At 35.6% G+C, this 16,226-nt stretch overlaps 1 protein-coding gene across 1 annotated transcript in view; it reads right to left on the reverse strand.

The window, feature by feature from the left end:
* Positions 1–339: 339 nt before the first annotated feature.
* LOC105385600 (transcription factor SOX-4) overlaps positions 340–16,226 on the reverse strand; it is a 60,463-nt gene continuing 44,576 nt past the window's right edge. Inside the window, exon 2 of the mRNA XM_038106342.2 lies at positions 340–6,380. Within this exon, the coding sequence (XP_037962270.1) occupies positions 5,667–6,380 (714 nt within the window). The 3' untranslated portion in view covers positions 340–5,666. The remainder of the gene's footprint in view (positions 6,381–16,226) is intronic.

The following is a 16,226-nucleotide window of genomic DNA, read 5'->3' on the forward strand; positions in this document are numbered from 1 at the left end:
GCTACAGCTCCCGGCAGCGAGGACTCCGCAAATTCAATAATATATTTTTCCCCGTCGGAGCGAAGCCGACGAGAACCGTGGCTACGTTGAGCCATTTTGCCGAAGTGTTCACTTCAAAAATCAAAAACCAACTGAGGCGCGCGGGCGACTCACTCTATTTATATAGGCACCCGCACCTTGCAAATTAAAGGTGGAGAGAAAAATGGACTTTATTTAACTGTCACTGTGACCCTTATGATGCCGAACACGGAGAAAGTCGAAACGCCATATCTCACAATGTTTAACTAGGTTTCAGATAGGCTCAGACTACATAATAGGGATTCCAATAAAAATCTGGTGTATATTTTTTAAAAACTGGATTATTTATTTTTACCATATAATAATATATATTCATTATTGAAACAAAGTACGATACAAAATGTACACGTTGTCTTAAATTCATACTCTACAGTAGTTGTTACATCATACTTAACAATTTTTAGATCTACGTACATATGTATATCAAGTTATTGTAGATAGGTAGGTATACCCTATATATAATTACGACATAGTATGTACAAGTTGAGAGCCCACTGGGACCCCTCGCCCCTCTCAATACGTCAAACTTATAATTACAATTAAACACCTTAAAATATACTGTTGGACAAAAAGACAATATTACAAAATACACCCTTTGACGAAGGTCATAAAAATCTTTGTCGTTTGAGAAAACCGTGCCTTAACAGTTTCAAAAACATCTTAAAAATTAACTGTTCATTTCTAATATCTACAAGTTTTAGAACTGATTATTACAGCGAAAACAATGTGTTTCTTATTTGGTGAGCCGATCTACATTCATCGGGCGGAGATTTTGGTAATTTCAAACTTCTGTTTTCAATTGATCACATTTCTTACTGCACAGAGTATTACGATTTTTCGAAATTTTCAAAACCACCTCCACTTTAAACTGCATAGAGCTACTTACAAGAGAGATCCATCGGTAACAGTTTGTAAGAGCCTTGTTTTTTTGGTATAATTTATATTTAAAAAATCTATCCTCAAAAAGCATTTACAAAGTTAGCTTGATTAATTACAAATTACAGAAACTGGAAACGTTTATCCGGCTTTTATACAAGAAAATATATTAATTAGACCGTTAAAAACTGCTCAAAAACCTCCAAAGACTAGATTGGTTCGGAACACAATGACATAATGCAAGTAGATGATTTATTCCGATAGCCTGAGATATCTGGCTTTGTGATCCACAAGTTATTTACAATGATCAAAGTACAGTGGCAAAAGTATAGAAAATAAATCACATGTGGCGACCTCGACAATCCCTCAAAAGCCTTGCCTTTGAACCAAAAATTTTGGCATGTAATAGTATTAAGGTAATACTTATTAAGCACACACAAATATTGTATCTGACGCACTAAATTTACACTTACATCTATCTTTAAGTGATAAAATTTAATGGACCATTTCATTTTTTTGTTCCTAGTGATTTCATCAACGAAACTCTATGTACAATTTTAAAACTGGAATTATATATAATCAACAACCTTGAAAACCAACTGCTTACGACATGTTAAGGAAAGCATTAGAAAACATGAAAATGTACGAAGACTGAAACTGAAGGAAATAATGCATTTGGAACGTCATCTTACATACTTTTAAATATAAGTTACTTATGTAGTCTGTACGCTTACGTCGTTATACCATATACAATATATAATTGTTAGCCTATTCTAGTTCCTTGACTCAGATTGTGCGAAGATTTTGTTTGTTTAACATTAATATTTATTTTCAATAGATTACTTAATGACGTTTCTACGACGATCGCATATTACTCGTACTTATTTATTTTATTATTAGTATTTCTTTCACTACAGATTGCTGTTGACATTTATTATACGATTATAATATATTTTAATTTATTATATTGTTGAATTTAACTTTCTCATTATAGACACCAATTAAATATCAGATAAATATCAATAATCACATTAATGTTATGATGCGTTGTGCAGACAGAAGAGTAAATGAAAAATAATATTTGAAATTCGTTGCTTCCGAAGTGGCATATCAAAGAAGGGATACACCTTAAGATAGACATAGCTTATAAATTAAATCAACAACAGTATTGACAGATAGATACATATTATACAGAGAGATAACTTCAATTTTAAACAACATAATAACCAACGATTAGAATATTATAACGTTTCAGTTCTGTGAATGCATTCACTAACATTTATACCCTTATATATTTTATTAGTTACATATACAAAGACAGGTTCATTATCTTTATATAGTTCACTACTGTATTATACAAATATACATGAACAGGATGTAAAAGCATCGACCAGAAAACTGAATTAATACCAGCTACTCATCAACTGCAAAATTTTCAGCATATATATGATTTCAGTTCCAGGAACAAAGGCTTTTACATCGTGTTTATATATGATAAATAGTAAGTTACGTGATTAATTTGTAACCATGTATATATTATGTGAAATCCACAATATATACGAATAATAAACATAGAAATCTACCAATTGAATTTATTGTTTGAATTATAAGCGTGGAGAAGCAATCGGAGAATTAAGCTCAATAATGTTCATGCCGTCGGATCAAATGCAGAAAGTATACAATATTTTTTCCAATTTTTACATAATATTTATTAATTTTATAACCTACAACAGCTAACTATGTCATCTATGATATTTCTTCTTTGAGACACTTAAATATAACCTCTAATGTTTTCTCACAGTATCGCTTTATTTTGACTTTTTTATATTAACATTTTATAAATACTTATGTATTTACAATTTTAAAAATACTTCCTAATACACAAGAACTAAAGGAAGAATACATAGTAGAAGAAACGAATGAAAAGACACACAAAATATTGATGAATAATGCAAAGAAAGGGAACCGATCTCCTACTGTCGAAAACGAAGAGGTAAAAATGAGATGAATATGCAAACAAATGAAAATAAACGATTGAAGAATGAAACCCTGCATAATCCAAAAGTTTTGAACAACATTTACTTAATAATGAATCAAAATACGTAAGTGTAGTCAGCAGTCTGGTAACCTAAATGATAAGCTGACAACGTGTCAATAGTGGTATACACAAATTTAATTTTGAGCGTTGTAATAAGTCTCATTTTATTTATATTGCTTAAACTCGATGCAGGTTTTATTGTTATGCATAAAAATCGTTTAACTCAATTTAATATAATGGTATTTCTGAGAAAACAATGCTACTAGGAGGAATATAAAGGATAGAACTGAAGAAGATGAAATTAAGAATACAGGTGCATGAAGCTAGTCGATGTCATTATTGTCAAATTTTGGAAATAGATAATAAGTTACAAGTAGTAGTATAGTTCTATAGTAGGCATAATATAATTATTATATTACTCAGCTACAATAAACCATTCGTATTCTACCGTAATTTTAACTTTTGAAAGTAGGTAGATTACTTACTATGTATGGTGAAAATCTACTTTAGCAAAATATATGTACTTTGAAACGTTTTATATATTTTCGGTCATTCCTTTGTCGAAACGAAAATTTTAAGCTTAATTACGAAATGCAACATCATCTGGCATCAATTTTGAATCGTATTTTTTTCATCAGCATCTAAATAGTGTAACGAGCTTAGAGTAGAAATTTGAGCATTACTAAATAAATATACACATTTAGAAGATTTACCAATAATCATTATTAGGCACATATTATTTCTGTCCTTATTTACCACTACAACACACATAGTATATAACTTATTTCTTCGCGTTACATTAATGTATAATATTATATAGATAACATATTTTCTTATGAATTTCAAATACATAATTGGATTTCGTAGACACTTACTAATTATGACGTTAACTTGTTTTTTACATATATAATTATAAGAATATAATGTACGTAAAGCATTTTCCTTATTTCTTATGAAATAGCACAACGGACTCACGTGAGTCCCTCGGGACTCGCACTACAAACGTTGATTTTTCAAAATCGGAAACTGTTTTGAAGAATGCTTTATACTTTATTTTAGACCTTACACGGCTCAAGAAAATGTTTTATTTTGTAGATTATCAATATTACTTCCTATCTAACTGACACCATTTTCACAGAATTGACAGATTTTTTGCGATATTTTATACACTTTGTTTAGCTTCATGAGCCACTGTGAAATAACAAACATTAATCTAAATAAATACTTTTATAAATTTAAAAATAAATTAAAAGAAACCACCTCTAACCACTTTACTTTTCGTTGAAATGATTGTTATTTCACAGCAGCACACATTATCAAAAATATTTAGTTCTTTTAGCTTTAAAGTACTTCCAGTTTTAAAAATAAAGTGTTAAGAGAAGCTAGCGCAGCTAAAACTAATCTATGCGATATCAGTCTCAACTAGAACCTTATAATTTAGATTCACAAAGTAAATCACAGAGCCGAAACTGCAAACTATTGAGTGAAATCAATCCTGACGAGACCATTCAAAAACCCACCGTGCCGCGACGCAATACGTTCCTTTATTGATATGTATCGTTCTATTAACGTTGTGTGTCAAGAGATAGCATGAAGAAAGAAAAAAATATGAAATGTTAAACAAAGTGTCCCTTCGCAACGATCCCCAAGTGCCACTTTACATTATTAATACATTCCTAGCCAACATTGTATCATTAATTACACATACTAACATACCTTCTTATACCAACTCGACCTAAACGTATCCTTCGAACCAACACATTCTCGAAAGTATCGCACTCCGAAATTCTTTCAACGACAATATTGATTAGCTTCCAATAATAAAATTATAATTCGTGATCGTTATCACCTACTAGTGCGTCAAAGTATAAAGTGAGCTTGCGCGCCGGACGCAAGACAACGTGACTATAGCCTAGTCTTATGTTACTATTACTCGGTTACATAGTTCATCTAAATCATCTCAAAGTAAAGTACGAGTCATTCGCTCCTATAAGTACATGATTAATCAAGTATTATGAAGTGAGGTTGAATTGCAAACCTATAAATTGCACTAGAAGCCAAATCGAATAATGTACATGTGCGGAATACGGGCGCGACATCGGAGTGACGGCGAGCGCGCGCCGAGCGTTCGCCAGCGAGCAGCGAACATTCGCCGAGAACATTCGGCGCGCTGCTCGACCCTTCTGAACAAGAGCTTACTAAACCAGTCGACGGAGAGTAGACGGAATTATTTACTGAGATGCGTTTGCGACGTGCCGTTTTATAGCTATCACCTACGGTTGTGAACAAACAATTTGATAAAAGCAACGTGACAAAAATGAGAACCAACTCACAGCCTATATTTTCAAAAAATCCGATGCGTTTCCAAAAAAAGACGGCTCCACGGTCGTCTAATAAAACAGAGAAAAACATTAATCGTACATAACTAAAGAATTAAGTAATCAAATAAGAACTGAAGAAGAATGCGACATCGAAAGTCAGTTGACTTCAAAATTAAATTTTCACCCTCGATCCTTATTAAATAACTTTGTACATTGAATCCAAAAGTCGACACGTCTATTTGGATGTAGGCACTCTCTAGGCGGGGCGGCGAGCGGGCGCCGGCGGCCCGCGGCGGCCCGGGCCGGCCGCATGAGATCATTGGAACTGCATCACTGGCGACCCGCGCACCGCTCTAAGATGAATTGAGGTAGGAGGAGAACGTGTGGTCGTCCCAGTCGTTGCCGACGCCGATCTCGCTCAGCATGTCGGACACGTCGGGCGTGCACGAGAACTCGAAGTGCGAGCCGGACGACGACGACGCCGTCTCGAACGACTCCATGTCCGTGGTGAGCACGTCCAGGTCCACCTCGCCCTCGCCCAGCGCCAGCGGCAGCAGGTCCGTGATGGAGTACAGGTCCGTGAGGTCCGGGGGCTGCCGCGCGCTGTCCTCGTAGAAGCAGGCGGACTCGGGCGAGTCGGGCGCGCCGGCGGGGGAGGCGGGCAGCGCGGGCGGCGCGGGCGCCTCGGGCACGCTGGCCACGCTAGGCGGCGCGGGTCGCGAGCGCTTCCTGGCCAGCCCCCGGTTGTTGTTGGAGTCGGCGCGCTGCTTGCGCTTGCTCTTGCCGACGGCGCCGGCGCGCGGGGCGGGCTTGGTGAGCTTCTTGCGCGGCCGGTACTTGTAGTCGGGGTACTCGCGCATGTGCAGCTGGCGCAGGCGCTCCGCCTCGTCGATGAAGGGCTGGCGTTCCTCGTCGTTGAGCGTCTTCCACACGCGGCCCAGGTTCTTGCTGATCTCCGCGTTGTGCATGTCCGGCGTCTGCTCGCATATTTTCCTGCGCTCGATCTGTGACCAGACCATGAACGCGTTCATTGGCCTCTTGATGTGGTTCGGATTGTTCTTCTTCGTCTGCGAACAAAAGAAACGAAACCAGTTAGATAAGGTCACGACTTTAAAAGTAAAATTGCTGGTGTTTTACGGGCCAGCAATTTGAGCTGAACTATAAAGTAGATTTATGTTCGGTTCAGAATCAGTGTTATCTGTTTAATTGCGGGTGGAGCGATTATTATTTCAGGCATGTCCGATGTGCCGCTGGCAAAGAGCTGGTTACATTATATTAGTATGCATGGCATTGCACCATTAAGTCTGCGTCCTTCCTATTAATGATATTGTTATCATACGAATTATTATTGCTAACAAGTTGAAACGTAATCTGTTCTAATAGTTCAGTGACGGAAAATTTGGCCGAATTGAATAAATTAGGGCAAATTAGTTAACCGCCCAATAGTTAAGTTGTACTCGTAGCTATAAATTATAAATATGTATGATACAGTATAATTGATTGATATTTTATTCATTTCGAAGATCACTTTTAGTATCAAAGTTTGAAAATATAGGAAGCTATTATGGAATCAAACAGGAAATGGCTGCAGGATTCCGGTAGTAGTGACAAGGGTAATAGAACTACGACATTATCCTCAGATGACATTGACATAGCGGATTCGCTATTTTAGTATTTTTAGGTACCTACCTATTTTTAAACCATATTTTATGACCATTTTGGTCATAGTCATTTTGGTCACACATAACAAGACATTATATATATTTTTTACAACATGTAATTGGGGAAAACGATAAAAACAAAAAGCGCAAATTTTAAAGCGCTTGAATTCTTTTCATCGTTACCCAGCGTCTTTTTGTATACCTCCGGACAAAATTCGTTCATCTAAAACTTTATGAGTTCTCGCCCTTACTTTGCTCATTTACACAATATTCCAGAACTTTTCCAGTTTGCTAACCAACAACAGCATAACTCGCGAAATTTTTAGGAAGACTTACAGCAATGTCACAAACACCAAATAGAATTAACTCCAACCGCTACAGTGAGTAAACGTTACCAACTTCACAAATAGAGGCACGACCTCAAAACTTTCTGTATTTCCCTTTATGAACATATTGCATTCGGGTTTTAGTAGAAAACTTTTTGGACCGCCATGAAAAGACGGAGCGTCTAAAACAACAACACAGTAACGCATAATAATTAAATCGCCTACTGCCATATCATTCAAATTTTACTTTCGTTAAACACCACTATCGTTTGGGACAAAGCGACTGGGATTTTTTGCTGGTCTTATTTACATCCTTAACAAAAAAAGGGTTAGTCGGATAGCAACTAAATCAACTTTGGTACGCCTACGGCCCACGTCTCAAGGTGAACTATAATAGTAGATTTTTTGCTTCGCCTACCAAAAAACGTATTCAGGTTACCGGTGTTATTATTGTTATTACACTTTTTATTAAACATTTGAGTCCGCGTCTATTGATAATGCACGTATGTGGTGCAGTCCTTTGGCCGGCACTTTTAGTGATTTTTTTTGTATTATAATTAAGATAATTAATGATCATGAACCAGATTTTACGATCGCACCAAAAGGTTGGCCGGTTGTCATCAAAAAGTTCTCGTTCAATATTGTTTTTATGGCATTACTAAATTTAAAATAACTAAACACAGTCATTAAAGACGTTACAGCTACTAAATTAAGAGAAGCGGGAGCTCTTGAACAAAACGATAATTATAGTGACGCGACCGGTTTCGGAGGCAATAAGTTGGGAGAGATGACGTAGGCACCGGGTGATAAGAGTCTTGCCGGTTTGTGGACCAGTCACGAATAGAATATACCGAAAGAGCTTGTCCAGGAAATGAAGCGGGTGCCCTTGTAGACCGACATTACTGACAAGACAAACGCCATATGCGACGTGCCGCACATACGTTATGTCTAAGACCCGACTATGGTTCCTCATGGGTACAATTATGTTGGTTCCGCGTACGAGAGCTTACCACTTTTCAAGACTATATTGAATTATGATAAATTGTTTCTGAAAAAATAATAGAGGTAGAAGATATAAATATAATTTTTATTAATAATATTCGCAGTATAGTAGATGGGGAAAACATTTACAATGACATAATTTTTAAATGTAATATGTAGCAGTCAATGACATGAGAACATTGTTTTATTCATGTGAACAATTTTCATTGAACTTGACCGCGTTTCATGAAATTTTGTTAACAGAATTAACCGGTTGTTGAAACAGGTTGGTAGGTTTTATTTTAAGCCGCCTCATTAAGTGTAGGTGTAAAAGTAAATATACCTGTTTAAGTAAATTTGGACGATCTGAGAGATGGTCCAGTTGCGATGACAACATCACGTGAATAATGACCAAGAATATTAATGTTTTCGAAAATAAGATTATGAATAACGTGTTGTATATTTTAAGACCATAAATGGTTTAGTCAAGTAACATAATTTTGTTTACATACATGATACCTACATATGAGGGCATGGAGCGAATGTATCGATTCGAGCCAAGGCCACCTCGCAGTTTCCGCGTTGCTTTTTAATGCCTTACAGACTTAGATTCCGGTAATTTTTGCAACTGTAATCGAGGCCACGATAAGCACCTAACAAGGATGATTAATTCCTACTTCCTACGTGGAATTCGAAATTTTGTTAAACAGTTAAAGATGGGGCAGAATTTAATTAGAAAGCAGTCTTTTATCGCTGTAATCCAACTAAATAATAGCAAGACAAAAACTTGGAAGGAAATATTAATGAAGATGTTGGGCATTTCCTAGTCTCTGAAGGAACAAAAGGTCTCGGAACAAGGGACGGGGCGATTACGACCGGCTTTGTAATAACCTCGGTACGTGAGCTTCTAGAGGTATTTAATTCTTTTGTGTTTGGAGATAATGAGTCACAGTAGTCGAAATGAAACTTTTTATTAAAATCCCTTCACTGTATTCATTGGAAATTTTGAATGCGCTGATTTTTTCTCAAATTGTTTGGAAGTGTTTTTTGTCTTAATTTAAACTCCGTTTCCATATTCGTCGCTCAAATTAAATGCAAGCAGGTACCTCATATAAATGAGGGATATCATCAATCAAAAATATATTGATAAATAACCAATTACCCCGTCGTCTACCTGTGCCTGTGACTCGGGATTGGCAAAAAACGACAACGGTCGGTTGTAAATCAAATAAAAAAGCGATTCATTCCTACGTTTAATTTAAAATCGCTAAAGAACGTTTCATTACCGTCGTCAATTTGATTTACTTATCAGTTTAGCTTCAACACACATGGTTGCCCTCTCACAGCATATTGCTCGCAACATGCATTTAAATCTGTTTGTTTATTTTAAATTTTTGCTTACTTGGATAGGAGAAAAGGGCCAAGAATAATGTGATATAAGGAAGTGAATATAAATAACGTATGATTGAAGTACTGCGACATAAGCTCTAGGGATGCACTCCAAGTTATCGAGATGCTAATTTACATTTCCTTATAATAAAGATGGCAGTTTAATCGCAGCTCTTCCGCGTTAAGGTTTACAGGCATATTAAGATTTTTGTTGTTGTTTTCATTTTCTACAACTCTATCGAGTGGATCTTAAAGGCGTCATAAATTTGCATACATATTCATTAGCATTTTCTTTCGCCTGATGGTCTTTTAAATTTCTTTGATACCAGCTTTATAGGAAGGATTGTAAATCTTGGGCATTTCTACCTTTTGGTTTGTCGTTTAAGGTTGTAAGTCGAGGCTCACGCTTCCCATCACTAATGAAGCTCAACGGCCCGGTCACGACGCGCGGACCACCACGACCTCTTTACAGAACGTCCATTTTGACCCCTTTCCGCGATAATCGTCTATTCATACACTCACCAGCAATGAATGATAAGCAGCAACCAAACTATTCCGCCCGCCAGCTGCGCCACCCGACTTAATAGTCAAAAAACAACGCTCGTTACAACCTCCTACTATACTTAGAGAAATATAAATTATTTCCGTATGCTATGCAATTTGAGATAAAGATCGTTTTGCTTAAACTAGCCAACGAGCTTGAACGGCTATTTTCTTAAACTTTACACCTCTAGTTCCGACGGGCACGAATTGCTCATAAAAATACTATGAAAAGACTGTACTTTTTATGGAATATAATATAATAATATAAATCCACAATTCACCACGTACGTGCTTCTAAACATACATATACCTACACCTTGGCCTGGTTGTTTCGCTTCGTGATTCAAAAGGTGAACTCTTAAAATCTGATTAACAAGAACAATAAAAAAACAGCCACTACGCACGGTAACAACTAAATATATTGAATAGACACATGTAACTAGCCTTGGTGTTAAATTACAACTTGATGGATAGGTGTACGCCTATATGGTTCGATTCTCTAGGAAGATGTGACGTTTAGTAGAAAATGTTCTCGGATTTAAAGACTGCTTTAAATAATAAAGACAGTTTAAGTTCAAGGTTGATGAGTCAAGTGATTGATGTAATAGAGTTGAACTAAATGAAATTATAATTTATTTTGATCGCCAGAAATATCAATGTTTTCCTGCAACTGCAAATAATTTAAAACCTGATATTAATACTAAACGAATAGGTACTTTCTAACTTAGATATCTATTTTATTTAAATGTAGGTAAGAAGTACTTATATCTATCTATAATACGCACACAATACAATATATTATTATGGCAAAAGAAATACATACATATTTGAAACGACTAAAGGTCAATATAGGTACCAATCATTGTCAGTACAATAATGCAGATCATGAATATATCTGATAGAAGAACTAAAATAAATCATCTATTATTCATACAAAAAGCAAAAAGTTTCTACACGTTTTGCATTCAAAATGGTACGAGCAGAGATCTTTTGAAACATATTATTGATAAGAAATAATATGTACATTATGATGTATTCTTCGACAGTCGCTTAGACTAAAAATTGCGACGTTTCTTTTGCACCGACACTCCATTTACTTCGTATTGGAATATCGACGGATAGTCGCATAAAACTCTTTATCGCATAAGAATGCCTGAATCAATATTTATTTGTCGTAAACGACAAAAGAAATCATTGACCTGACATAATGACCGCTGTGGACTAGACCTTCTTTTCACCTTCCACGATTCTAATGTTACAATACAAATAAGTGCTATTATTGTAAGTTGAGAAAAAACAGTATTCAAAACCTGTGATTACCACTTGCGGACGTGATTAGCCGGGTACGGTCAGCAAGGTAATGGCTGACGGAGCTCAAGATAACGGTGGACCCAAAAACGAGAATTCTAGATGAGAATCTAATTGTCTAGCCTTCTACGATACAAACTATTGCAGACTCCATAATTGTGTTGCAATTAACATGAAACTAATTACATATTCGCTTGTGAATGTCACATCATTAGAATTATTTAGTTGTAAACAAAAGTTACTTTATAAGCAATATAAATTTACGCACCATTATTTTGCTGACCCTCCAAAAACAACTGCAGTACATTATCAATAACGGCCCGGTTTAAATTATAACTATGATCGTTATAAATTTTATCCTACCATTAAAACTGGCCCGAGGCGTTCGACTGACCTTGGCTGGTCCGAAGCCAATGTTACAAAATATACCTACAAGGCATAATTCATACGTTTTCTATACTATTTTTAAAATAAATTATATTATGCTCCAACCATTATCTTTTGTAGAATAGCAAATACAAAGATAAGACATACGTATGTAAATGAAAGTGCAACAGCTGATAGTAAAAGGTAAGAGCTCATTTGTATAGACCAAACATTGAATGTAAGTAATAAGACAAATCTTTGAGGACGAAATAAAAGGCACCCTTTATAATTTGTATGATCTGACAGATTTATCACACAATAAAATATGGGTTTGATTTGGCGGATCAATTTATATTATAGTTTTTTAACTGTTGCAATCGTATTTCTAAACATGTATTTTGTGACTTGCAAATTGACATTTGTAAGTTTAATGTACCATTACCAACCAATAACTTTTTAAGGTGAAATGCGATGGAGTTCATTAACTCACCCCAACGTGTACTAATATAATATTGATACAGGATTTTGTACCTAATCACACTAAAACTTGCGACATCGACCAAAAATATATATTCAAAAATTATGCTTAAATACTGCTCGTAAAGCCAAGCGCATCAAATTATAAATGACGTCATGAAAGCACTAATGAAGACGATAGGCATAGCTCGTAAAACATCAGAAAATTTGGCACTGACGAAGTGAACGATAAATAAAATTAAACTATTCATACCAGAAGCAGCGTTTACCGAACTACCTACCGAGGATCATGTAAGTTAACACGCGATTAATATGCTAATGTTGATTGTTTCAGACACGGAACTGCAAGGACGTACAGACTAATCCGATTTATTCTAACCTTAATAAACTATCTTCCGCACTAAATAAGTAAATATGTTAGAAAAAAATACTAAAGTAGGTATTAATTATTATCATCAAACAACAAATTATAAAAATGAACAAGTTTTTTGGTATGAAATAACAAATTAGATAGGTCATTAGTGTGACCTTAAAATGGGCAATTTATCATTCGTATTATCAACTCTACTAATTTAAATTGAAAGTGAATATAAACTACCTATTTATCATCAATTTGAATGCCCCCAGCGCTGAACTCCGCTTGCATTTTAAGTGAATTATTGTTCTAATTAATAAAACAAATAGATCGGGGAAGGAGAGAACGAAAATGAAATATATAAAAGTTGCTCTAACAAATATGGATCCATAAGTTAGAGATAAACAAGTTGCAGCAACGTCAGCCTTACGGATGCAAAATATCATTACAGCAAAATTTATGATTTCGGAAGATAAATTGGATACTGGACTAGCTCGTGATTTCCTGCATATAATGTATTCCTGTAGAGCGGCGGACTCGACTCGCTTCGTCTTTGAAGGTTGTCATAGAGTAGGAAATAATAGTCGCATTTTACAGAACTGACACTTGATTCATGAGGATTATTGTTGGAAGGGACGTTAATGTTATTCGATGTGAATTTTTATTAACATCCTTCATTTGAGTTCCGAAATAGGAGATACAATTTCACTCTCATTCTTCTTAACACTTGTAGCGAGTTATTCCGTAAATGCTTTCAATGTACAAGTTTGTTCTTTTCGATATTGTGAGATATACTTCAAAATCTATCATTGAAAATAAGTGGCGTTCTTATCTATAAAGGACTTTATATCCATCGGAGGCCCGCGTAATCCATGGCACAATGATTAAATAACTGTTCACGTACTATCTGAGGGGACCGCGATACGACTACCAATAGCCTTTTTTATGCCTCGCCACACCATGTTTATTGAATCGTGTATCTAGTTGCGTAGATCAAGTGTTGGCTGTTGCCACGCATTGATATGCTGCATTATGTTTGCAGTATTTATACGTATCTTTGGTATTGGATCTCTGTTTACATACAATTGAGCCCGACAAGTATTGATTCGATAAATATGGCCGTTGTATAATTTTGAGCCGCGCCGTTGGTATTCTGGCGGCAGTTTCACCGGAGGCTTCTTTTGCATTTGTTTTGCATTGATACGGGAGTTGGTTATTGAAATTTATGTACCTGTCTTGTTATTATTTACTTTATTGTATGAATGTTTAAGATTGAAATAAGCTATTGTGGTGCTAGAGTAGCTCATTGTATGTATTATTATTTTTAGCTTTTAATTGCTGCACTTTTTAAGATTACGTTTTATTTATATTCGAAACTAATTGATAAGTTCAGCGACCGCTCAGACAACAAACTTTCATCTGTAGTTGTATACATTTTATAGGTTCGTGCACCTTCCGTCGCTATTTCATCTGACATTGCCATGTTGTTGATTTTATTCGAATAAACAAAATATTCCTTCATAATTTTTACGTTGATTCATGATTTGAACATTTAAAACATTATTAATTTACATTATACTATAGTACATTACAAGTACATTATAAAAGCATTTATAAAAATTTAAAGCCCTATTCGTAAATTACTTTTTACTAGGGTTGGTAATGTCATTATGGTGCAGACCTTAGAAAATCCTTTACCCTACAACATACAGGTTCACTTGGAAAGTCATTAGGGTCGGTTAAATCTTATTACGGGTATGGCCGTTACATCTACATTCAAGCGGAATTATGCCTCAAATCTTGTGCGTGATTTGTATTAAGGTTTGCTCGCTGCATTAGTATTATAATTACAGTAATACATTAAAGATTATTTATGTATGCATGCAAATTATTTTCAGCGTAAGGTTCATCACGTGAGCCTAACAATAAGTTCAAGGCTTCAAATACGAAAAAGTTTAGCATAATTAAAATAAGTTACTTGTCCGCTAATATATTCCTCTGCACGTTGTCGATGCTATCTTGTAGGCTGTGTGTTTTTTTTTCTCTTCTTTTTGTAGCTAACATTGTACCCAATTATTAGGAGATCCCATCTTTTAGTGCTGTGGCGTGTGTTCTCATGTAAATTTGGTCTTGTTTTTAGCTCAGAGTTCTTTATCGCACACTTAAATAAACCTTAATTCCGTAATTAACGCAGTGTGAATTCAAAACGGTTCGGTCGCGTGTGCACGTCGCTGAAAACATGCTCTGCAATATAATGTTATGACCCCGAATACTAATGTTTGGTTTACTTGTTTTCGCTGCTAAACGCAAAACTTAGTTTAACTTAAAATGTTTACTTTCTGAATTAGAATCTAGAATTCTCCATTCAGTCCTGTTACTCACATGTGGAGGTTAATCTAAGCGGAATTTATAAATAAAATAAGATATTTTTACTTAATGTCTTAAAAAGTTTGAGGTTGGCCACCGACATTATCGTCCAGAAGAGCTATTCATAAACTGTCGGCGATACTCTATCGTCTATCTTTTTAAAGGTTGTTCAAGTTGAACTTAGTTTTAGTTTGGTAAAGGCTTCCCCTCACGGGAAGAATATTTTCCCTCAAACAAAAACTTATTTTATTCTCAAGACGGTGTAGATTTACTGACTTGATATAGTTTTCATTTATAATACTTACTTATTATTCTTATAATAAAGTTTATCGGAATTTTTTTATTGAAACCTCGAGATCCCACGGTGAAATCTCCATCAAAATGGCTGGTTTCAGCGAAACGTTCGTGTCCACAATCAAAGTCGGCGTCAAAAGATAGAAGCGGCATTCCTCGTCAGCAAAACCTTAATTAAATCACCCTGCCCGCCGTCCGACTGAATTCCTGTCTAATAACGCAGGGTCCTTCACCGTTCACATAAAGACACAAGAGATCAGAACAGTCTCTGTGTTTTATGACGCAGAAAATTTTAAACTCCATTCCATACTTTGCTTTATGATAATAATGCCATTTATTACGTATGTAAAACTCTCGACTGTAGAAATTTTATTCCGTCGGAAAGTTTGTATAAGCACCTAGACAGAAGATGTTTGTTCCCAACTGACGTTAATCTCCCACTAGCACGGTGTCTGGGTATAATGTTTTTGCAAATTGCATTATGACTCGGTCGGTGGGTGTTTGTTTTGGCCCTGGATATTCATACCTGAAGTTTGTGAAATAGTAGCGGAAGGAGCAGGATTACAAATGTTGCATTCATATTTTAGTGTGTCTTGGAGATTTCGCGACTTTACATCTTTGTCTGGATGTTTTTTGTCCTGTAAAATGTGAGCATCATTTGTTTTAGTAGATTGCAGTTTCGGGTGCACTTTATTTTACTACAGAAGAATAAAGAGCTTTTGAGAAACTCAGATGATTCTTTTTAATCCGTGATAAAACATTTGCGCTCACCAAAAATTTACTCGTCAAAGTAACAAAATCAACGGAGGTAAAATTTCAGAAATTGACAAAAGTCCCAAATGAAAT

Source organism: Plutella xylostella, chromosome 19 (genome assembly GCF_932276165.1).
Source record: "Plutella xylostella chromosome 19, ilPluXylo3.1, whole genome shotgun sequence".
Taxonomy (NCBI): domain Eukaryota; kingdom Metazoa; phylum Arthropoda; class Insecta; order Lepidoptera; family Plutellidae; genus Plutella; species Plutella xylostella.